The 25473-nt window shown below is 45.2% G+C and overlaps 1 protein-coding gene across 50 annotated transcripts in view; it reads left to right on the top strand.

Annotated features, from left to right (window-relative positions):
• SORBS1 (sorbin and SH3 domain containing 1) overlaps positions 1-25473 on the top strand; it is a 233556-nt gene that overhangs the window by 176511 nt on the left and 31572 nt on the right. For 45 of the 50 annotated variants that reach the window (XM_060405059.1, XM_060405041.1, XM_042238982.2 and 42 more), the window contains 6 exons: positions 3747-3830; positions 8344-8409; positions 9001-9102; positions 13224-13273; positions 20365-20537; positions 23215-23300. In XM_060405059.1, coding sequence (XP_060261042.1) covers positions 3747-3830; positions 8344-8409; positions 9001-9102; positions 13224-13273; positions 20365-20537; positions 23215-23300 — 561 coding nt within the window. Of the gene's footprint in view, positions 1-3746; positions 3831-8343; positions 8410-9000; positions 9103-13223; positions 13274-20364; positions 20538-21093; positions 22558-23214; positions 23301-25473 lie in introns of all 50 variants that reach the window. The other 5 variants (XM_060405055.1, XM_060405040.1, XM_060405069.1 and 2 more) reach the window with 4 other exon arrangements.

The following is a 25473-nucleotide window of genomic DNA, read 5'->3' as shown; positions in this document are numbered from 1 at the left end:
GGAAAAATTGCACAGTCAACCTAATTGTGGATTCTTTTCAGTAGTAAATGTTATAGCCCTGCACAACTGCAGTTGGTTGAGTTTGTGGATGTGGAGGAAGCCTGGATACTAAAGGCCAATAAATTATACTGTAATTATACTGTAAATTATACTCGGATTTTCAACTGCATGCATCCCTGAGGCCCAGGTTGTTCAAGCATCCGCTTGTAGAATTAACATTTATGTCCCAAGCCCTGGGTTAGATGTTGGGGTTCCTGCTCCCATAGGGATAATGTGAGAAGGACAAATATAAAAATCACTATTATAAACACAATATTTATTTGGAAGTGTAAAACATGGGGATTTACCCAACTTAGTTTCTTCCCAGTTCAGAGTCACCTTGGGCTCCTTCCTGACTTTTCAAGTCTGTCCCTCGCCCTTATGTTAGCTTGGTATCATCTGCAAACTCAGCAGCCCCACCCCCTTCTCCTGGGGAGGATGAGAAAGGTAAGCAGCACTGGACTAGGAATTGGAAGGTTTCTGAGTTCCAAGTTCAAATTCGGACACTGCCTTATGTCTGGGGGCATCACTTAACTTTTCTGAACAACCACAGTGTTTTCACCTGTAAAATGGAATTATTATCTGGCCTGCCAACCTCACTGGAGCATTGAGTGAGAGGGTCACATGTGATAATGTGGGTAAAAAAGATCTGTGAGTATAACAAAGTGCCATGTAAATGAACACGCCACATTCAGATTCTTTAATTACAGTCTGAAGCTAGTCTCCAGCTCCCATCCAAGCAGCAGAACTATTCTTCTGAGCGATCAGGCATTTTCCTCCTGAGTCCCCTGCCTTTTCTGAGCATTTTGCCAAGCTGGGAAAAGATAGCTCCCTGTCGCAGAGACCTCAGCCTGGCTTTGTGAAATCTGCTCTGCCTGCCAGAACAGATAGCCTGCGGTCCATCCAGAAGTTCAGCCCAGTTCAGTTCAGTCGCTCAGTCGTGCCCGACTCTTTGCGACCCCATGAATCGCAGCACGCCAGGCCTCCCTGTCCATCACCATCTCCCGGAGTTCACTCAGACTCACGTCCATCGAGTCCGTGATGCCATCCAGTCATCTCATCCTGGGTCGTCCCCTTCTCCTCCTGCCCCCAATCCCTCCCAGCATCAGAGTCTTTTCCAATGAGTCAACTTTTCGCATGAGGTGTCCAAAGTACTGGAGCTTCAGCTTTAGCATCATTCCTTCCAAAGAAATCCCAGGGTTGGTCTCCTTCAGAATGGACTGGTTGGATCTCCTTGCAGTCCAAGGGACCCTCAAGAGTCTTCTCCAACACCACAGTTCAAACGCATCAATTCTTCGGCGCTCAGCCTTCTTTACAGTCCAACTCTCACATCCATGACCACAGGAAAAACCATAGCCTTGACTAGACGGACCTTAGTCGGCAAAGTAATGTCTCTGCTTTTGAATATACTATCTAGGTTGGTCATGACTTTTCTTCCAAGGAGTAAGCGTCTTTTAATTTCATGGCTGCAGTCACTATCTGCAGTGATTTTGGAGCCTCCAAAAATAAAGTCTGACACTGTTTCACTGTTTCCCCATCTATTTCCCATGGAGTGATGGGGCCATCCAGGACAGTCACCTGTTTGTCCATTCTGTGCTTGGACCTAGAAAGGAGTTTTCAGTGCAGAATCAAGTGCTGTGTGGTATTTATTGCCTCTTTAGCTTTCTCGCTGGGCAGCTCCAAGGGCTAAGGTTGGCTGCTCTGGGTGCAAGCTGGTTGACATGCCTCCTGATTCAATTCTCAACCCATCATTAACCTTGGTAATAAAACAATCTGTGAACAACCTTTGACAATAAAATGGGTTGATTCTTTCAGAACTGAGTACCAGGACATTCAGGCAGTTTTCTGAAAAAGTTGGTACATTTTATTTTTTTTAAATAGAAAAAGAAAACAAAACCAAATTATTCCCAGGGAGCAGTTCATAAGTAGTCTTTTAAAGTAATAAACATGAAATAGGTTTCACGAAGCCCCATCATACAAGGACCTAGGCTGTCCCCATGTCTAACCTGACCCTCCTAAATGGTGGTGTCCTTGTCAGTATTGCACCTCATTTCGCTGAATAAATATAGATTCCAGTATTTTACAGAATTACAGAATCCACTGAGATGGAACACACATTCTCCAGATTTTAAGCTCCTCTGCCCCTAAAGACAGTTGGAGGAAGGTTTAGTCTGGATGCAAGAGGACAGAATGTTTCAATACACATTTTCCTTTGATTTCAACTAACTACTATTCAGTTAACTTCAGTTAAAGAAAAGTTATCTATCAGATCTTCCTCGGTTTAAAGCAAAAGTAGAAATAATAGTAAAGATCTTTATTAGGGATCTTAGAGACTGGTGAAGGTTGCTAAGAAAGTTTACAGCCATTTCAACAAGCTGCAAAAGCCCCGTTACCTGAATGTTAAGAAAAATGTGTCCAGAGGAACTGCTTTGTGAAGGAGTCACTTGGAGATGTGTCCGCAGGACGTGCGATTTCCTTTCTATGTGTTGTGGCCCCGAGGGCATGTTTCTTACGATGTTTTCAATCTCAATGGGAAATGTATATTTTCTATTTCATATTGTCAGGATATCACCATTTCTCTCTTCTGTGACTATTAAGCTTTTTTGAAACATATACACATAAGAATTAAGCCTTGAGCCTCTAACACTTTCATCTGATGTGATCATATCTCCAGTTTATTAAAGGGAAACTGATTTGCTTTCCAGGCACTCATTTTCCAACTAATTATTTCCAGAAACATATGCTCTTCCACAGAGCAAGGTACCAGAACTTTATAAATATTTGACGAAACATGAAATCCCAAGGAATCAAATTATCAGTCTGTGAATTACCTCTTAGAGCTGTATAAGATGAGAAAGCTAACTTATTTTTGTAACATAACCCAGAAGTTTCTCCCCCGTGTTGTACTGTTATCTGTCTTGTTCAGCTTTTTCCTTTTTTTTTCCCCCCAGTTCTTTAACATTTATCTCTTAAAGCACAAGGTATATCTGTCTGTGTTCATCCCCCATGGATGCTTGTTTAAAATGTTTTTTCACTTGTGTCTTCTGTTTTTACTTCCATCATCGTTCACTTTACTCTGTGTGGGACTGGTTTCTCACCTACTCATGTGCCATTAAAGATGCAGTATTAACAAATTGGCTTTTATAAAAGTGTCAGTATTTGCTGTTGATTTTTGAAAACCTGAAGACAGCCTTGCAAATAAGCACTAAAACCGTACTAGCCCATAAAAAGTGTTTGCTCTACTCATCTGGCGTAGATGGCTAAATGTTTGGTGTGTTCACCAGGTTATTTGCTTGTAACTCTTAGCTCTTTGGAAAGAGGAAAGAGGGGCTCTCTTTTCTCCCACCACTCTGACAATTAAGGAAAACTGTCATGCTCGTGTTCAGATGTGTTGAGAGGGCAGCCGTGGGGTACAGTGCTCTCCATATGCGTCCCTCTGCCTGGGGACGAGTGAACAGTTCCTTCACTGCTGCCTACCTCAGTGTGCCTGTTTTCATAAACACATCCTTTCCTGCCCGTTTCAGCTCCTGATTTTGCTCATGTCTGTTAAAAAAAAAAAAAAAAAAAAAAAAAGATGATTGCTGCTGTTGAATGCAGGTGCTATATATTTCTGGAAACCACTGCATCTCTACTGGCCGGTTCCTATGTAATCTCTGCATAATGTTATCCTTCTCTTTCTTCCATTTCCCTGTCACCAACCCCTATAGAGTCGGGATATAAGCCCAGAAGAGATAGATTTAAAGAATGAACCTTGGTATAAATTCTTTTCGGAATTGGAGTTTGGGAAACCGGTAAGTTTAATAGCTTCAGTGGTTATAGACACCTTTTTAAATAATGCTGTTGATGCATTGTTGCTGCCAAAGAACCAGATCTGTTTGTAAAGAGTTCAGGAAGTGGGAAAGAGTTTTGTTGGCTGTCAGTGGTGGGATTGTCTATTCTCACTACAACCTGTGAGCTTTCCACTGCTTTACTTCACCAAGAAGGGACAGTGAGCTCTGGGAAGTGTTTCTTGCTAGAAGATTTCAGGGAGACACGGCTAAATCATTGCTTGTCTTAGGACCTCTCACCACTAGCAACAAATGTCACACACCTTGTAGGCTGCATTATTTCAGGCTTCGGTTCAGTCCCTTGAACAAAGGCTTCACAGTGTGCTGAAGACAAGCAGGAAAAAGCGTATACACTGAGAAAGGCCAGCAGTGTCCCTGTTTTAAATAGAAATTTTAGAAACATACATGTAACAGAAGGGACAAAGCAAAAGGAAGAGGGCCTTTCTGTGCACAGGTGGTCTGAGAATGCTACCCTGTTACAGGCAACTTTTAAGGAATGATCTCTATGAGGTAGGGATACTATTTCCCAAAATTATACATGTGAGTTAGGAATTCTAGCAAACTTAGTATTCAGCCCAATAGCCTACAAATTCCCTGTGATGGATCTGAGTTGGCTTTGGTACAAATTGATTTTTGGCACTTCAAGGAGGATTTTCTTGGCCTTGCACCCAAAGGAGTATCAAACAGAAGGGAGAACTGAGCTCATTTTTCCACTGGACATGACTGGAAACTGACTTTAAAATTTCAGTTACTGTAAAGTCTCAATTATTACAGCTGCAGAAAGAATTTACAGGTAGAGAGATTAAGTGTATAAAAATAAAACATTTTATTAGATGTTTGTATGAGACTTTAAGCATTGAATCTGGCATTTGAATCACATGATTTAGAATAATGTGGGTTTTTTTTTTTTAAGTCGATAGCAATAACTTTATAGTTCAAGAAAATGTTAAATTTCATGGTATACTTTTCATGAAGATGAAGACAGAGGAATTTAGCTGGTGCTCTGAAGTTGCTCATTTGATTTAGCCATGATGAGCTTTGTTGGAATGTTCAGGCATTTTCAGAGTGAGGAGCACTTGTAAACACTCCATTTGTAGGAACAGGCAGTCCTACTTTGTCTTCTCTGTCACCTACTATCAGCCAGGCAGCCTTGGAAGAACAGTGCCACCTAGTGGTCAGAAGCGAGGGACGCATCCAACCCGAAGCGTGCCCAGTCTCCTCCCCTCCCCAAAGCTTTGGTGCACACCTCACTTCTCCGCTCTCCGTTTTTTCTCTGCTGTCCACCATTAACACACCAGTGAAGTCGACCTCTCACAGTCTTTTCCACGTGCAGAACTTCAGCAATATCCTAATCTTTTTCTTAAAACCTGCTCAGTTGTCTCACAATAGAAAAAACCTTTGGAAATGTGTTCCCCCCACCCCAAAAGACGATGATTAGTACATGCAATAATAATGCCATACTTTCATCAGAGAAATAAAGTGATATTAGCTTTATTATTTTTTTTTTTTTCAAAAATCCAATTTATTATCCAGGATTAGCTATAACTAACAACTTTTCATAAACTCCAGTTATAGGTATTTTTTTCCCTGAGGGAAACCAGAATTTTAAGTCTTCGGTGAGGCTATAATTAAACAGTATATTTTAAGTCAAAGAAGAGGAATCATCACACATGTACAACACCTAGTAGCAGCGGAAGCCAAGACTAATTTATATTACAAAGTAAAAAATGCCAAATATTAAGAGAAAGTCATAGCATTAAATTGTTGATAATAAGGAGCCTGTACCATTGATTTTTTAAACCCTGTTGAGAATCTATAATTTCTAGCCATCTCCTCATTTGCCAGATAACTAGTTTTACTGAAATATTAACTTTTAGGGAAAGTTATGAAGCCGGAATCTGTCATTGTAATTAATACTCTTTCTGTTAGCAATTGACAGCATTTCAGTCACAGTGTGCCTAGATAGGCTCTGTGAATAGCTCAGTGAATTAATTGTCTCTATGGGAAATGGTAGTCTGAACACCACACAGCCAATCCAGACAAATGTTGAGAAAACAGTCCATCTGTGTTCTGGGACCTTCCTGTAATTTGTGTTCCTACCCTGTTGTCCCAACTGACTTTTAATTATTTAAAGACTTAGAGATACTTTTCTCCAAAATGCCATTTTCTCTGAAGCCAGAATGTTCCTTACATAGACCTTAGATTTCTTAAATGGGACTACTACTTCTTGTGTAAGTCTTTTAAAGTCATAAAAGATGATACTTTTGAAGACTTGCCAGAAGAGCTTAATCAGTGCCCATATCCTGAGGAATATCATTGAGATGAACAGGTCCTTATGGTGTGAGGCAAAAGGGTGAGCTTGTTACCTGGTTGAACCAGATTGATGACTGGATAGTACTCCCAGGGCTTGGGAGGAAGGTGTGATGGGGAGAATTTGTTTTCTTCTCTTCACGTCTCCTACCCCAACCAACTCTGAGCCATTAAGAGACAGAAATAAGAGGGGTATAAACCATGGAAGTTGTTTTGGAGGGTTTTTCGGTCATTTGGGAGCAGAATGAAATTAAAACTCCAGTCAAATCGTGTGGATCATCGTTTCTCCTTTTTATTCCACGTGAACCTAGGACCCACTTCCCAGCAGTAAAGCCAGCCAGAACTGTAGATGTTTACCCTGCGCTCCTTTTTTCCTCAGCCCCTTCACTTAAAGCCACCCTGATTTAGTGAGCTGAAGCTTCAGTAAACCCTGACTATAATACCTTTTAGGTCTAACAAATTGTAGAGTATCAGCTGATTTAGACTTCAGGGACCATTCGGGGAAGATGATTTAAAACTAATTTTATTTGTAAGCACTGTTTAATATTTTGCAGGAAGTAAATGAGTAGGGCTACCATCAGTGACTTGAGAAAGTCTCCATCCCCAATAAGATTCAAGTGTATTAAGTGCTTAAAGATGAGTGACAATTGTCAGTGGCACTTACTCTCTAAATTGCAGAATATAAGCATACCGAGATCACGTTACTGACCTGCTGATGTTAGTGGTGAAAGCGCCTTGGAATCAGGTTACTTTTCATCTATAAATTCATTACAAACGGCCTGGGTGTCAGCCTTTTCTTCTTCCTCCCTCCCCCCTAAAATTTCGACAAAATTGATGTGATTTCTGTAAGTAAGCTCAAGGTGAAATTTAAAACTAATTTGAATGCTGCCACAGAGTTGTTTATGATGAAATTTGTGCAGAATGATAGGAGTTACTAATGAACTCGTGTCCTCAGAGGTCATTGTGTAAGAAATTTCAAGTCTAAACAGGCAGAACGAAAAGGTGTACAGAGTGGGAAAGAGATTGCAGGTTTAGAAGTACCTTGTAACTTCCAGATGTCCTCTGGATCCTTCTTGGGGCTTCCCTGGTGGCTCAGCTGGTAAAGAATCCACCTGCAATGCAGGAGACCCCGGTTCGATTCCTGGGTCAGGAAGATTCCCTGAAGAAGGGATAGGCTACCCACTCTAATATTCTTGGGCTTCCCTGGTGGCTCAGATGGTAAAGAATCCACCTGCAATGCGGGAGACCTGGGTTCAATCCCTGGGTTGGGAAGATCCCCTGGAGGAGTGCTTGGCTACCCACTCCAGTATTCTTGCCTGGAGAATTCTGCTGGACAGAGGAGCCTGGTGGGCTTCAGTCCTTGGAGTCGCAGAGTCGAACATGACTAAGCAACTAAGTGTCCACACTGGATCCCCCTTAAAACAATTCTCCTGGCAGATTGTTACTTTGGGAATACAGCTCATTCTAAGGAGAGTGAAAGGAGAAAACGAAAATAACCTTACAGTTCACTGTTTAAATTCAAAGTAGAAATTCTTTCTTCTAAGAGAGATGGAAGGTCTGATTCTACCGTCAGCAATGTTATCAAGTCTTGTTAAACTGTCAGAGATTTAAAAAATTATCTAATGAAATTGTCTAGTTATACAGCACAACATTTAACATCCGTTTTATGCATGGATTTCCTTGCCACAAATCACAGAAAGCACATTTAGCACCATTTACCCACCCTTGGTTAGATCTCCAAATTCACACATTTGTGAAGACATGATAAAGTTTACAGCGGGAAAGACTACCTCCAAAGTGTAGGCTCACAGTGTCAGTCTTAGTTGCAAAAGAACAATGTGAAATTGAAATGTTTCTGTTTTCATTCAAATTGGTGTTAATGCTTTTTCTTTGTTCTTTTAAAAGTTTTCATTATTTCGTATCCAACAGTGATTTCCCTGAGACCTAGATGTAGAAACAAACCTCCCACTTCACGTTTCCGGCTCCCAAGAGCTCCGTGGGGTCCCCAGGCAGCCTCAGGAGGCAGAGTGCCTGCTCCTTCTGTTTTTACACTTTTCTGTGTTGAGACAGTTCTCCTAGTGTTGCCCCTCTTTGTTTGAGCCGGTCTCCATGTTTGTCTTTATGTCTTTATGCTCATTTCTTCATTTCCTCCTCTGCTTCCCGTCAGCCTCCCAAAAAGATATGGGATTATACTCCTGGAGACTGCTCTATCCTTCCTAGAGAGGATAGAAAGGTAATTCCGCTGTGCTCCTCCTGCGGGCTGTGTGTATGCTCTGGCCTGACTAGTGTGAGTGTGTTGTGGGGTGTTCTTCTTTTAATAAATCTCCTCCTCCCCCCCCCCCCGTTGTTTTTTTTTTTTTTTTTGGAAAAAAAAACTTGATTATAACTTTTTGTTTTTGGCTTGGGATAAAACAGTTTAACAAAGTCTCTAAGACTTATACTAATATGTAGAGGTTTTAAAAGCAATGACTTATTCTACTGACATATAGTATGTGTCATAGTCACCATACTCTGAAAAGAGAGAAAAATAGGTGTTTCCTCAAAGGTAGGTTTTTGTGGAATGTGTAGTTCCTCTCTTTAGCAAGTAGAGTAGCGTTTGGAGCTCTGATTGCCACAGGATTTACATTCTCGCTGCCTAATGCTGCATTCTCGGTTTTCCTGCCTTTAACTCCTTTCTAGTAAGCTCTTGTATTTCAGTTGTGCCCATCTTTGCCTTATTAATGTATGACACTAAACAAACTCATTTTTCTAATGTAATCTTCCATGCTGTCTGCCTTTCCTCCTAACTAAAATGCTCTTTCCCATCTTTTCTTTCTTGAACCAGACTAATCTAGAAACTGATCTCAACCTCTGCCAAACAGAATTAGAGGCAGATTTAGAAAAAATGGAGACGCTTAATAAAGCACCCAGTACAAACCTGTCACAGGTATTTCTGAGTTTTTCTCATGCCCTCGGTTCCCTTTGCTCTCTTCTTTGTTCTGTGGTTTTTCATGTAGTCGGGGTGATGAATGGTTATGCTGGTTATTTTTAAGCTGCATGGCTCTCTGAGTCCTGGTTTAGATCTCCCTTACCCCCAACTTAATTTTTGCTTGGATTTTTTTTTTTTTTTTTGAGCTTGGCATTTTCCTTACAGGGGATTTTTCAGAGATATATATATATATATATATATGCAGCCTGGCTGGTGATTTAACTGCTTCCCTGCTCTTACCATCCTCTTTCTTTGCTTTCAAGGGGTCACCCTTACAGCTCCCCTCTGCCTTCTTGGGTGTATACCTTCTCTGAATTTTCAGGGAGCCTTTTGTGGGCAACTTCCGTATATTTTTTTGCAGCCCTGCGAGAAAGAAACCTCAGAGATCATTTTGAAAAACAGAGCCGCTGTGAATCGAGTGCCTCTTATGTGGACGGCACCGTCAGAGTAGTAGTATTTGTAATTTGCAAGGTCAGAAAGTTCTTAATGAAAAAATGTACTCCGGAGGCCAGACAGCCTGGCCACATGCATTTGAAACTCAGCTTGCATTGATATTTTTACAGGGAGCTATGTCCCAGTGTGGTTTATTAAAAGGTGTGTCAGAGAGAAAAGAGAGTCCAAGATAAATGGGCTCCCAAGGGAAAGAAAAATACCAAATGTTTGGAGAACGGCTCCCCATGGCTGCCTGACAAAACAAAGGAGACTCTTACCAGGAAAGGGTATCTTTACAGAAAATAAAAAAGGAATGCGAACACTGCTGAAGAAGCTGGGACATCCACAGACTATGGCAAGAGACATGGAAAATGCTTGTGAACCACGTTATTCTTAAACAGAACTGAGACAAGGAGGGTCAGGCCACCAGTATAGGTTACTTGGGTGTGAAGTCACGCAGAGCCAGAGACTGAAACCGGTGATTATGTCTACAGCCAAGGGGACCAGGATAAGAGGGGGGAGGGACTGTGAGCAAATGCAGAGGAGTTAGCTTTGGGGAGTCCAGAGTCCCCAGAGGAAGAGTTAGCCTGCAGGGACCAGGGGTTAGGCCCAGGGGAATGCAGAAGATGAGCAGCAGTGCTTGCAACCGGGCGGATAGGTGACCGAGCTAGGGGTGCGGCACGGTAGGGGGCTGAGTCTCCACCCAGGGCAAGGACTGGCAGCAGCTGTCGCTCTTGTGGGAATAGAGGTCTGAGCTGGTTCTGAAGAACTGTGGCTGTAGGTAAGTCCTGAAGCGAGTCAAGAGGCAGGACGGGAGCCCCAGCCAGGCAAAGTAGCCTAGGGAGAGTGGTTCTGCAACGGGTGCCAGGATGGACAGCAGGCAAAGGTTACTGAGCTCATGGCAGCCTCCCTTGGGTAGAGATGGCGTCTGGTACCCACAGCTCTGCCTGTGGCTAGGTGGGCCTGAAGAGGTTGCATGGATGGGCCATCTTGACACTGATTCAGTTATGTGTTACCCACGGCCCTTAGCTAAGGCACGTGAGACGTGCTGAGAGAGGTTCTAAGTCAGCACAAGAGTGGATGCAGTGCCTTCAAGAGCATGGCAGCTAGCCACACTCATAAATAAAAGAGCTCCAGTAGTACTTAGCAGTACCTGGTAAGGGCTGAATGAGCACTGTGGGCTCTAAAGGCTCAGGAGAGGGGAAATCTTCCAGAAAATCAAGGGAGACTTAGGAGCTGGGCCCGATCTTAAGGAATGGATGGAATTTAGGTACCTGGTGAAAGTAGGGGCCATCCATTGGAGGCATGGTAGAAGGCGCAAAATAAACATATTTAATATAGATTCAGGAATAAAGTAGATGAATTCAGCTATAATAGAACATTTTGGGTGATAATAGTGGGAGGCAGGTTTGGGAAAAGAGGGTTGACCCTGGGTTATAGAGGCTCAGAAAATATGGTTAAGAGGATGATTGATTTTGCCTTCCAGCCAATGATGTAATTCAGGAAGTGTTTTAGGAAGCTTAGTGTCCTCACTCTCAAGAGGCTGAATTGAAGGGAAAACCTCCAGTTGGAAGTTGAGAGGACAAGGAGACTGCTACAGTGATCTGGGCATGCAGGGGCGAGAGCCTCTACTCCACTGGCACCAGCGTGAAGCAAGGGGGAGGGTGGATATGAGAGAGAACTCACAGAGGAAATTGCAGTGAGAACTTTTTAAAAATAATTATTTAGCCAATGCCTTATTTTAATTTTTTTTTAAAACTTCCTTTATTTCTCTTTCTTTTTTTTTTTTTATTAATGGGGGCACACAGCATGTGGAATCTTAGTCCCCAGATCAGGGATTGAACCCTTGCCCCCTGCTTTGGAAGCACAGAGTCTGCGCAGTCTGAACCACTGGACCACCAGGGAAGTCCCACAGTGAGACATTTTAACTAATTGGTGTAAAGAACAAAGAACTGAGGGTAGGGATAGGAGACACAGGTGTAGGGCTTGGGGAAGGAAGCAGGAGGGATGGGGATGTCAGTATGTCACATAAGAAAGATGGGAAGAAGGTCAGTGCAGAAGGAAGATGAAGGAGGTAGTTTCAGGTGTTTCTGAGGTGTTGGCTGTGGATCATGTGGGGGCTATCCAGGCAACAGTTGGAAATGGGTGAGAGGCAGGGGCGCTGAAAGTCAGTCAGAGTCACCCGAAGAGAAATGCTGGTCGAAGGCCTGGGAGCGGAGCAAGGATTGCAGGGAGGGAGAGGGTGGGGGACCAGTAGCCCCCTGTGCGGATCTTGTCTGACACAGAACAGAGGAGGAGAGCAAAACAGAGCAAGAAGGAAAAGTGAAAGGTGGGGCGAATGTGAGAGCTAACTGAGGGGTCCCCCCAGAATAGACTCTGAGGGAGGGTCAGTGCATCTGATAACAAAGCAGGCTTCTAAACACTTTAGAGGTTGCTGGGAAAGTAGCTGATGGGAGCTAGAGTTATGCGGTAAAGAATCAGGGGAGCCCTCAGAGGTATAGCGCTGGCTGACAACCTGTGATGGGGGAAGGCAGGAAGCGGGTGTTTCCAGAGGACTCAGTGGGGTTGTGCCGAAGCTCTTCCACGATGGAAATCCAGCATGGGCGGGCGCTGAGGGAGGCTCCAGGAGAGGATGGGCGGGAGAGGCCAGTGTGGGCATCGGGGCTGGACGTGGAGGGGAGAGCAGTGGTTTCCCAGGAGCACTGGGGGTAAGGGCTGGAGGACAGCCGGCGTGAGCCCCCAGAAAAGGCTGCCTCCTGTCCCACCATCTCTGCCTCCTTTCCCAGGGTCTTCCTTCTCCTCCTCCTGCTGTTTTCTTTCTCTCCTTTCCCCAAGTGCCTCTTCTCTTCCAGAGAGCTTGTTCTCCTTGAAGTGGTCATTAGCAGACATCGGAGCATCTTTCAAAGTGAAGCTGTACATTGACTTATTCAACTACCATGTTATTTTTAAAAGCAAATATATCACACCCTTTGCCTTTCCTTCTCCAAGATGATAGACACCCTAAACTCTGTAATTATGCTGCTTTTTATCTGCATAGAGCTCTTGGTTTTCTCCCTTTTGCATAGTGGCCTGTCAATTGATAACACGCTCTCCTCCTTGATGACACAGGCATTAAGAGGTTTTGTGAAACTACATTGCTCCCCATTTCCAGGGGTAAATGAATGATCTAGAAGTACGGTCTTTTAAAATGCTTTTCTTTTTGTATGTTATGTACCTGATGAAGTGTTGGGTGACACTCTCTGGTTGTGGCATTTGGGTGCATGACGAAGCCTGGTGGGCTTGGCAAGGGGTCCGAGGGCTGGGGATAAGCTGGCGCAAGGTGCTGTCCATATCACTAATGCATGTTGCGAAGTGGTGGGCCATCCACCCAGTGGGCCTGCGACTGGAGATACACATGAGGAGTGGGCATCTCCTGACCCATGCAGAGAGCCTTGGGTGCAGCCCCTGGGAGGCAAAAGCCCAGAAATCCTCCTCCCAGAGAAAGAACACCACCGTCCACCTGCACTGAGCCCTTTCCAGCTCAGTTTGGCTCCCTGCCTCCCGGAGGGCTTCACCTAAACTAGGACAAGAAAGGGACTTCTCTGTTTTCCCCTTGGCTTGAAATAACTGAGTCAAAGTAATTTTTTTTTTTTTTTAAATGTTTACAGAGCTCAGCAGTCAGCCCGACTCCAGAAATTTCTTCAGAGCCTCCTGGATAGTAAGTTATCGTTTACGTGGCTTGATGTATGAAATGTCCAAAATGGGGAAGGCTTGTGTTTCGTTTGTTTCAGTCTAGTGGCTTCGAATGATGTACAGTTTGGTGATAAGTAGCAATTATAGTCTTAAAATTATTTTTTTTCTCTTCTTTTTCAAAATTAATGTTGTGATGATTCATCTTACCTCTGATAAGCCTTTCCCTGTGTTGGCTTCTTTACCTTTGGTTGTAAGCGTGTTTGTCTGAATTGAGAAGCTGATTCCTGGGGGCGGGGAGGGGGCGGAAGGGTGTGTGACTAAGGTGCATCTGGTACAAAGGTGAATGGGATGAGGGGGTGAAGTCTTCAGGCTGGACCTGTCACAAGGAAAGATGGGGCCAACTTGTCTCATTCGCAGAGATCCGGGTTTATTCCCCTATACCAGTTCTTGGAATTCTGCCTGGGGGGTGAATGCACACCCCATGCGCTTCCACATAGGGTAACTACAGCCTCTCCTCCCCTCCCCCAAGCCAGCCTACATCCTCTCCAAGGTTTCTTGTCTCCACACTTTGCTATGCAGCTGTCAACCCAGCTGGAAATGTTTCATTGTTGCCCCACCCCCTTACAAACGTGTTGGTACCTCTTATTGGCGCTTCCTTCTGTGCCTGTATACCTGACTGGTGCTCTTGTATTTTTGTGACTACAATAAACTTTGAACCCCAGGAGGGTAAGGACTCCATACCCGAAAAGTAGACTTGGGGACTGTTCTGGTAGAAGCAGCTTCTCGTCACCATGAGATTATAATCCGTATCTCACTCTGAAATATGACGGAGAGGAAAGGCCCACTATTATTCCCTGTTCCATTTGGGTTGGGTAACTCTGCACAGAGCAAAGTTTAGCTGTGCAGATAGAAGTCTGACTTGGTGTGAATGCTGAGTTTATGGATTTGGGGGTCAAATATTACAGTCACTTGGGCATATCCAGTCTATCATATCTGGCCAGGGAAGACATTTTGCAAGAGTAGTTTCATTTGAAAGCCAATCATCTGGGATTAGGGTGTGTTGGTGAGAGTGTTTCAGGTGGCTGGCTGAGTGAATTTCTAATGGATCTAAGGCTTTATGCCGGGTATTCTGATAGAAGCATAACATATAGCCCCCTAATAGTTTCAGGGGCAAAACATGCCTAAATAAATAAATAAATAAAAAGGCAACTGTGGCAACTGAATAAAATAGACTGTAGAGGTTAAACGTATTCAGAAGGCAGCTCCCACAGGCTGTCAGTGTTAAGAACACAGATCTTGAATGAAGAGGTCTTGAATGAAAGAATTTGAATGGTTGTTTGCACACTTAACTGTGTGCCAAGTCTTGTGCTTAGCATTGTATTATACTTTACCTCATTTAGTCCTCAGCATTCTAGGATCAGTTGTTATTTTTATTCTGCATTTTATCGGTGAGGAGACAGGCACGTGAAGGTACTGTGTGCCTGGCTTCCAGAGCTGTGCGTGGCAGAGCCACCGCCAGAGTAGGAGCAATGACATGCTAGGCCAGGGAACTGCTGAGGTCTACTGGTGCCATCTATAAACTCTCATCTGCACCAATATTGATTCAAAATTGGGTGTTAAATTAACCAAAGAAAGGCATGCTAGAGTTTCCTGTTTTGAGTGACTAAAAAAAGAAAGAAAAAACAAGGAACCATTTGTGTAATAGTATGTGAGCAGGATTGAGGCATAAGGAATGTTTTTTTGGCTGTGCCCTATGGCATGCGGGATCTTAGTTCCCCAACCAGGGATCAAACCCACATCCCCTGCAGTGGAAGCACAGAGTCTTAACCACTGGACCACCAGGGAAGTTTCCATGCAGACTTTTAAAATATATATAGTTTTTTAAATTTATTTATTGGCTGTGCTGGGTCTGTTACTACACAGACTTTTCTCCAGTTGCGGCCAGCAGGGGCTGCTCTCCAGCTGTGGCTTGCAGGCTTCTCAGTGCGGTACACTCTCTTGTTGCAGAGGCCAGCAGGGGCTGCTCTCCAGCTGTGGCTTGCAGGCTTCTCACTGCGGTACACTCTCTTGTTGCAGAGGCCAGGCTCTCAGCACATGGTCTAGCAGCTGTAGTTCCTAGGCTATAGAGCATAGGCTCGATAGTTGTGGCACACCTCAGCATGTGGGATCCTCTTGGACCAGGGATTGAACCTGTGTCTCTTGCATTGGTGGGTGGATTCTTTACCGCTGAGCTACCAGGGAATCCCCTCCATGCAGGCTTTTTAAAAGAGCAAGTTGCTGTCAGACACCCTGAGTACTTGGGTACATAAAGCTGTTTGATGTGTTACTTTATCAAGTACTCTGTTCTTGTGCTTCCCTGGTGGCTCAGCTGGTAAAGAATCTGCCTGCAATACAGGAGACCTGGGTTCCATCCCTGGGTTGGGAAGATCCCCTGGAGAGGGCAAAGGCTACCCACCCCAGTATTCTGGCCTAGTGAATTCCATGGCTTACATGGGGTTACAAAGAGTTGGACACGACTGAGCCACTTTCACTTTCTGTCTGTATCATGGAAATGGGTCTCTGAAGACCTCTGTTTTTCAGTCATAGCCCAGTTCTCATCTTGACAGAAATAGATGAGCTTTTCCCTCCTGCTGTTCTTCCTTGTGGGGACTTTTCAGTAATTCGGGCTTGATTCTCTCCCAGTTTGTTCAAATGAGTAAGGTTTTTCGGTGTTTGCAGTTGGGGGTGAATCAGCCTGAGTGCAGGGCCTGACATGTAGGAAAATGTACAGTAAGCGTTTGCTGAATAAATGAATGCACCTATAAATCTCAGTTAATTAGAATCCAGCTTGCTTAGCACTGAGGCAGGCAGCTTGTGAATGCGAATCACACGTGAAAGAAATGTCAAGACTTGACTTAACCTAAGCACCAGAGAAAGACAAGTCACCGAATGGCCCAGAATCAAAAATTCTGTGGTCAGTCTGTAAGAAGTGATGGTGTTGTCTTAAATCCACTTTCACATCTTGAGCAGACTGCAGTTTAGAATTTTATCAGCATGATTCCTTATCACAATGTGAGAAGACCCTGGGAAGAGAGAGAAGGAAATTCACCCATAGTCCCGATGTCCTAATACAGCTGTCAGTCTTTCATCTCAAAAAGTATCTTTGTGACCATAGTGTATATCCCATTTTGAATTTTATTTCCCTGGAGTTGTCAGATCTGTAAGTCAACAGTGTAGACTACTCATTATTTTGGAGAAGGCAATGGCACCCCTCTCCAGCACTCTTGCCTAGAAAATCCCATAGATGGAGGAGCTTGGTGGGCTGCAGTCCATGGGGTCGCTAAGAGTCAGACACAACTGAGCAACTTCACTTTCACTTTTCACTTTCATGCATTGGAGAAGGAAATGGCAACCCACTCCAGTATTCTTGCCTGGAGAATCCCAGGGACAGGGGAGCCTGGTGGGCTGCCGTCTATGGGGTCGCACAGAGTCGGATACGACTGAAGCGACTTAGCAGCAGCAGCACTCATTATTTTCATCATGACTTAGCATTTTGGCACAAATATGTTTTTTTTGTCTAGCCGAAGAGCTTTATTTTATTTGGCCAGTAGGTGGCACTCAAGAACAAGCTGCTGTTTCCTCAATAGTGATGGTCTACTAGAGAAATCACTTTTCCCCCTTAATCTGATTTTAGATCAAAACACAAATCATTAGGGTAGATTTACATGAGTGATTAGAAACTCCCCTGGGCGTTAAGAATGTCATAAATCTGTGTGCATGTTGGCATTTAACTCCATTGAATCATTTATTCTACCAATGTGTATTTATTGAACAACAGTGCTAGACACTCGACATGCAAAGATTCATAAGATAAACTGCCTGGCCTCAGGGAAAAGTGTCATTGGAAAATTACATGATCATACATGACAATCAGAATGCAGTGTGGTAAATTCAGAGATGGAACCAAGGAAGTGTTTGAGGGGGAAATCAAAGAAAGGTTTTATCGTGCAGCAGCAAATAAAATGTGAATGATAGGGACTTCCCTGGTGGTTCAATGGCTAAAACTTGATGCTCCTGATGCAGGAGACCTGGCATCGATCCCTGGTCAGGGAACTGGATCCCACACGCACAACTGAGTTTACCTGTGGCAACTAAGATCCTACATGCTGTAACTAAGGCCCAGCACAGCCAAATAGATAAAAGTTTTAAAAATATTGTAAAAAAGTGAATGACAGTAGCATTATATTATAAATACAAAAAAATTTTTTTCATGCAGTACTCTAAGATTGTCTGAAAGTCGAGTCTGACTCTTTGTGATCCCATGGACTGTATAGTCCGTGTAATTCTCCAGGCCAGAATCCTGGAGTGGGTAGTCTTTCCCTTCTCCAGGAGATCTTACCAACCCAGGGATCAAGCCCAGGTCTCCTGCACTGCAAGCAGATTTTTTACTAGCTGAGCTAAAAGGGAGGTCCCTAAGATAGTCTAGATTCCCCAAAGTCTAAAGACAGTTATTTATTTTTTTTTTTTTCCCCTGAAACCACTAAATGGTTTTGAACACTGACTCCATGAGGCAGGAAATCTTTGTTTTGTCCTCTGTTTACTTTCGACCTAGGAGAATGATTGACTTTTAGTAGGGGCTCAGTAAATATTTGTAGAGTGAGTAAAATGAGCAGTGGAATGACAATTTGAGATCTTCTCTAGAAATATCATTGGCAGTGATTTGCAGAGATGACTGGAGGGAGTGAGGACTGGAGACTTGGGCAGTGGCAGTGTACTTCCTGCAGAGGTGTAGTGGAGCAGTCGTGGGCAGTCCCAGGGGGGAAGAGAGCAGGATTCATGTGACTGTGTCCAGGACAGGGGATAAGCAGGGCTTGGGATTGCTTAGGTCTGGGGAGGGAAAAGGAGGATGATTCTACTGGCTTTCTGGCTTGGGTGAAGGAAGATGGAGGGACAGAGCTAGGTTTGGTTTGGAACAGACTGGGTTCAAGATGTCTGAGGATCATGCGGTAGGGGATGTGTAGAAGATAGCTGAATGTGTCTGGAGCTCAAAAGAAATGTCTGTATAGATAACGGATCTGAAGGTGGATTTTGTGGACAGTCTCATTACACCTACTAGTTTTGCAGATGAAAGAAACTGAGGCTGAGAGAAACAGATTGTTTCCAAGTTTTTAAAGATAGCAGGTTTGCCTCAGCTGATCACTTTCCTCATGGGAGCCAGGCTGGACTCGCAGCCTGCCAGGACCCAACCTGCCTCCTCCAGAGCACGCCTGGTGGCACGTTTGGAAACAGTTGGCCCTGAGATGATTGCTCTGTTCTCTCACTTTATCCTTCGAGTGAGTGTTTTTGTTGAATCCCTCTTGAAGCTCAGCAGTCAGCTCTGCATCTTAGCCAGGGGGTGAGTTCCCCATGCTGTCTCCTCCTGGCTTGTTCTTTCCAAACCAAAAGTGGCTCAACTCAGACTACCAAGGGCTAAGCTTCTTTTTTTTTGGTCTTGTCATATACCATGAAAGATCTTAGTTCCCTGACCAAGGATCGAACCCCAGGCCTCAGCAGTGAAGTCACCAAGTCTTAACCACTGGATACCAGAAGATTCCTCTGAGCTTCTGAATTTGACTTTTTTGTTGAGTAATCTGTGGGTGCTAGTCCTGACTGGCCCTTTCTTGATCAGTCTGACTGGTTTCCCCATCCTCTCTGATCTGTTGGAACACAGCAAGATCCAACAACTCTGTGACCGTCCACAAATACATTTACCCCTCTGGTCCTCGGTTTTCCCTTGGAGAAAGTGGGTCAGATGATATGCCCTTCCAACGTTAGGAGATCTAATAGAAATGATATATTTTAAAACACTGTTTAAGAGCTTTTAGATATTGTTTTTAAACAAAGAGCCCCTCAGTAGCAAAGTGTACACATCTGGAAAAAGCATGTTGGCTTTGGTATCAGAAGGAAAACAATTGGCTAGAGCAGATCCATTCTGAGAGGTTTCCTGAGTACTGGTTTGTTGTTCTGGTGGAAGCAGGAAAAAATGGTGATAACGGCTGGATAACGGCCAAAGGTGAGGTGGCTGTGGGTAGGGGCTGGGTCCTGATAACTGGAGAGGTAGAGGGGGTGTGAGGTCAGGCAGCTGGTTATGGCTGATAATAAATAAAATATTGGAATGAATCAATGTTATCAAGCTGTTTATATCTTTCAGCTGAAAAATCCATACTGATACTGGTAAATGGAATTCGGTAGGACAGAAAAGCAGCCTAGGGAGAGCCTGAGTGCTTTTGTGGGAGAAAGGGGGTCACCCCTGATCTGAGTGTGTGTGCACACATGTGTGAGTATGCCCACATGTCAGTGTGTCTGTGGGTGAAGGCATAGAAAACTGGAATTAGGGGGAGGGGAGGGTTCAGTGAGTAAGTGCTCTTAATTTTTTCTGTGCCCCACCTCATTCCATAAAGGATTTGTGGTAACTTGCAAAAACACCTAGACTTTGAACAAGATAAATATAAATGAGCAATATAAACAAGTGATAGTTGATACTCCATAATGCATGTCCTAAGGTGTTGATACAGATTTTGAAAGCAATGGATGGAATAAGTGCACAAAGAATGCCAGTTTCCGGTTGCACTTGGTGATTTTCCTGGAGACCCAAGACAGCTGGGCAACTACCTTTTGTTCAGTTTAATGCTCCGTTGGTCAAAGCACTTGTGAGGAACAACCTAGAAAGGTTATGCAGGTGCTGGACTTGAAATGGCCCACTCTGGCTGGTGGCATGTTAGAAGCGCCACTTATGTCCTTGGCTGTCTCGTCTTGTGCGCAGTCATTGGGCCCCAGAACCCCTTGCTGTCTGACCCCGCTCTGTGCCCAGGCAGTGTTTCTCAGTTATTCTTTTAAAGCACAAATGCAGTCATCTCAGAGCACCTTGCTGTTGGGACACAATTCCTGAACATTCTGGGGCCCCTGAGGGCCTGCTTTGTCTGTCAAGCTCTGTGGCTAAATAAGAATGCCCTTTAGGAAGGACTGTGCTTGGTAAGGATTCCAGGAGCTATGTTTCCTTATCCTCAGCTAGTAGTGTGCTTTTCAGAAAACTTAAAAATACTCACTGCTGGTTTTTTTTTTTTCTCCTTCTCTTTTTAAAAATTTCATTGTTCTCAGTGTATATTCTTCCAACTTCCATGCGGTGAAGAGGGAATCCGATGGGGCTCCTGGGGATCTCACCAGCTTGGAGAATGAGAGGCAGATTTATAAAAGTGTCCTGGAAGGAGGAGACATCCCCCTCCAGGGCCTGAGTGGGCTCAAGCGGCCATCCAGCTCGGCCTCCACTAAAGGTAACGAGGTGTAGCCTGCAAGACTCTGGCCCATCTACAGTGTTATTGGGGTGTCTTCTTGGCCATCTGTACCTGTTCCTAGGGTGATGGCAGTGAGAGTAAACCTCCAGCTACTGGGATCAGTGTTCAGATCCATTTCCAGGCCACTGAGCCCTCCCGGCCCCCTTCCTGAGTTTCTCACCGGCCATTTTTCTTTCTGGTATTAATAGTTCCCTTCCTTTGAATCCCCACCTTGCTCTCCCTGAAGCATCTCTCTCTCTCTGTCTCTTTTTTGTTCTGGTTCCCTTTTCTTAGAAATTAGCTGAGCTTTTCCTAATTCTAACAGGGTGGCCATTTTTTGTTGCATCTTTGCACCTGCTTTGCAGCACAGATTGTTTTGCTTCCGGACATCGACTGGAAATTAAAACAAAAGAAACCAAAAAAAAAAAAAAAAAACCACCACCACCAAAACCCTCTGACAAATAAGCATGTTCCCTCTCCCCCTTTCTTTTTTTTTTGGTAGCAGCTTTCAGCTTTAACCTAATGGGTCTGTTTATTTTATTCTGCATGCTTCCAGTGGATCGTAAAGGTGGGAATGCTCACATGATTTCTTCATCTTCAGCTCATAGCCGAGTAGTTCACAGTAGCAGTGCGTTAGGCCCTGGGTGTAAGCACAAGAAGCCCCTGTCCGCCGCGAAAGCCTGCATTTCGGAAATCCTACCCTCCAAATTCAAACCCAGGCTCTCTGCTCCCAGCGCTCTCTTGCAGGATCGGAAGAGCATCCTTCTGCCGTCCGAAAAGGCTCAGAGCTGCGAAAATCTTTGTGTCTCGGGTTCTCTGAATGACTCCAGAAGAGGCCTCCCACTGCCAGTGGGGGGCAGCGTGGAAAATCTGCTCATGCGCTCGCGGCGGGACTACGACAGCCGCTCGAGCAGCACGCTGAGCCTGCAGGAGTTCGGCGCCGCTGCCAGGAGGCCCTGTCCACTCTCGAGGAAGGCCGGCCCGCAGTTTACCATGCTCTACCGCGACATGCACCACATCAACCGGGCCGGACTCTTCCTGGGGTCCGGCTCCTCCAGCGTGCGGGATCTGGCCTCCCACTTCGAGAGGAGCGGCCTGGCGTTGGCCCGGGGCGAGCTGGGCCCCAGCCAGGAGGGCTCGGAGCACATTCCCAAGCACACTGTCTCCTCCCGCATCACGGCTTTCGAGCAGCTGATTCAGCGATCCCGGTCCATGCCGTCCCTGGATCTGTCTGGCAGGCTAAGCAAGTCCCCTACACCCGTGCTGGCCCGGAGCGGCCTCATGTCCGCCCGCTCGGCCGAGTCCCTCCTGGAGTCAACCAAGCTCCGGCCCCGGGAGGTAGATGGGCTGAGCTCCGGGAGCATCATCTATGCCTCCCCGACGTGTAGCCGGATGGCGGACTCCGCCTTGGGCTTCCGGGGCCTTGTGCCTTCTGAGCCCCTCTCCGCCTGCTCAGATGAGCTGGACCGCTGCTCCAACGTGTCCAGCGACAGCCGAGAGGGCAGCAGCGGCAGCGTTCACGGGGACTTCCCCAAACACCGCCTCAACAAGTGCAAGGGCACCTGCCCGGCCTCCTACACCCGCTTCACCACCATCCGCAGGCACGAGCAGCAGCAGGCCTCCCGGCGGCCCGACTGGCGCCCGGATCCCCGGGGGGACAAGGGCACGCTCCTCAGGAACATCTACCTAATGAGCCCCCTCCCCTTTCGCTTGAAAAAGCCCCTCCAGCACCCTCTCAGACAGCCTGGCCCCGGGGACTTCTCAGGCCAGAAGCCAGAGCCCCCCAGTCAGCCTCATCGGGACGAACCTCCCTCCGAGGGGAGGCCCTCGGTGCCCAAACGCCTGTCCTCCCGGCTCACCATGGCCCGGCTGAGCCGGATCTCAGAGCCCCCTCAGGAGAGACCCGCGACCCCGGAGCTCTGCCCGCGGGCCTGTAGTAACGGGAACTCTGTGCCGTACTCAGACCAGGGCCTGGACAAGAACAACAACCCCCGCAGGGAACTGGGGGCGCCCCTCGGAGGTGGCCTTCTGTGTGTCTGACCAGTCTCACCTCACCCGTCCCTCCATTCTGCTTGCTGTGTTCCCTCCTCCCCTGTGCCCTTGGTGCTCATTTTCTGGTCCGTCCTTTGTTTTCTGTTTGTTTTGCTTGGCAATTAATCATGGCTCGTAGTGGCTGCTCTTCTTTAAAAACAGATTCCCCATGTCATTTAGACTAACCACCAAACTCTGTTTCGAAAGAAAAATTGGCCGTTTAGCTCATCTGAGAAATTTGTTGATTTGAACTCCTGAACCCCTTGCAGTTCACACCAATCCTGACTCACGCTGAGGTTTTTTGAGAGGCAGCCTCTCTCGGTGGCCCTGTGTGTGTGTGTGTGAGTGTACAGTGTGTGTCCTGTAAGACCCTGCACGCCTTATTAATAGGGACACCTTTCTAAGATGGTCCTCTCTGCTCACTTTTGGCCTCTCGTTAGTTTTCTGTGTATGAAACTAGTTCACAGGTAGATCCAAAAAGCAGGAGGGAGGGGGTTTGGTTTTTTTCCTTCAGAATTTGGATACTGATCACCAAACGACAATGGTAAAAACTTGATATTTATCATGGATGAAAGGTGAAATCTTTTCCCAATCTGGTTTCCCACTAAATCTTTGCCTGTTTTAATTCTGCTTTATTGTTTTGAAGATTCAGAGTCACCAAGGCATTTTATACCAGCTGATTATTTGGAATCCACAGAAGAATTTATTCGACGGCGTCATGATGATAAAGAGGTAATCGCCACCTTTGAACTCTCTAAGCTCTTGTGCCGACAGAAATATATAGGGAGGTGACATGACCTAGCAGTTAGAATCAAACATAGGGATTTTCACAGGTGACTTTTTATTTGACACAGGCTCGATCACTCCTTTTTTAGTCCACTTCTCCCAAAAGTAGGACTGATTTTTTCAAGACACTAACTTCCAAAGGCCACGTCCAGCCAGTCTACTGCCCAGGAGGTTCAGAAAGAGGTTGCCCACCTCTGCATTCAGTGCCTCGAAAGGGGAGCACCCTCACTCCCACTTAATTATTCTCCAAGGAAACTCACCCTCTATTGCACAAAGCACAGTTCATATTGTGAGAAGGATACAATAGGAAAAAGAGGAAATGTAAAAAGAATAATGACCATGATAAAGACACTTTATAAAACATTTGGAAGAAGTTGCCTTTAACTCAGAGATACCCCAATAAACAGTGACAGTGCCCCACCCCAAGAACTTCAGGATCAGCCTTTGTCTTGCAGCTGCTGAAATGTGTGCACAGCAGTGATCTGACTGTGGGGCCAGGAAAGGGGCACATTCTCTTGGGATTTAGGAAGAGGTGGTTCTGTATATCAGCTAAATGGGCAGAATCACAAGCTGCTGTTGTGATGAAGTGTTATTACAAGATGTGCTTTCTAGACTTCACATTCCCATAAGAAAGGGTCCTATTGATTAAACAAGCTCTGAGGACCATTTTCCTGCAGTGAAAAGACGGAAGAATTGTTTCGAGGCTGGTGGCAGTAGGGGAAGGTGGTCATGTGTACACAACTCTGTCCCTTTCCCTGTAAAGTCCAAAGCCCTTTTCCTATGTTCTGTTTCATTGGGGTGGTTTCAGAGTCTAAGGGGATTTTTATTAAGAATTTAGGGTCGGGCTGACATTGAAGAGAGCTGGAGGGTAACAGTCATGCTGTCAGCTGGAGAGACAAAGGACAAAAAAGACCACAGTTCTGCCCTTCTCCGGGCACCATACAGACGGCACTCAGTAAGACATTTGCACCTGTCTGTGAAAAGATACTCAAGAAAGCATTTGATGGACAGAATTATTTGTGATAACAATGTGAAAATGTCACAATGCATGTCCATCAGGCCACAGAACAGACTTCTGTTTGTCACTGTCACTGAGATATGAGATTCCACTTATTGACACCTGGCCTGCTATGATGAAGGGAGGTGACATTCCGTTTCAGGAGTATAAACCCTAGCATCCAACATGGGAGGTTTTGTGATAGAATTCTCACCTACCATTTGGGAGGCAGGTTTTTCTTTGCTGATGTAGCGATTCAGAGGATGAGCAGCTTGTTTCCTGAATATACTGGCTCACAGATCCTGATGTCCTTATACCTGGGTTTTGGCTTATATGTTTAAACTATGGAAATGATGGATTTACTGAGGTCAGATTCAAGCTGGGAGGGGAGCTCTGCTCCATTTGCACTCACTCATATTATTATTAGGCCACACCATGCAGCATGTGGAATCTTAGTTCCCCATCCAGGAATGGCTTGTGCCCCCTGCGTTGGGAGCATGGAGTCTTAACCACTAGACTGCCAGGAAAGTCCCACAAGTGGCTTATTATTAACATTGATGATAATGCAGTTCAGAAAACAAGAACCTGTCAGTCCTGGAAGGGACATTGGTGGTCATCCAGCCAATTCCCTTGTTTTATCCAGGAAAGGACTGCCATAGGGTACTGGCTAGCCCCAGACCACATAGAAAGTTACCTTGTAACAGAGGCAGGGCTGGAAACCAGGGCCCTATGGTGTTTCACAAAGCACTTTCTCATGTCTTTTCTCACTGAATCTTTACCACAACTTATCCTGTGCACTGGAAATCCCATAGCTATTTGACAAGTTACTGCTTTATCATTGGTAGACCCTGGAGAAGAATAGAAAGATGGAGCCACCCTCCTTTGGAGCTAGGTGTCACTTAGGGCATTTCACTACCTGCTAGGAGAAGGCTAATGCTTCACTGAGAATGCTCAAAATGATCAGTTCTAATTAATGCCTTCCTGCAAGCAATATTAATTCTGGGAATGCATTAATGAATGCATTAATGAATAATTCTGGGATTGGTTTAGAATAAGAAAACATTAAAATTCTCTTCTGTAGGGTCCTTTCAGTAGTCAGTGAGGACATTTAGTTAAATGTAA

Source organism: Ovis aries, chromosome 22 (genome assembly GCF_016772045.2).
Source record: "Ovis aries strain OAR_USU_Benz2616 breed Rambouillet chromosome 22, ARS-UI_Ramb_v3.0, whole genome shotgun sequence".
Classification (NCBI taxonomy): domain Eukaryota; kingdom Metazoa; phylum Chordata; class Mammalia; order Artiodactyla; family Bovidae; genus Ovis; species Ovis aries.
This window is presented reverse-complemented; position numbering and strand designations above follow the sequence as displayed.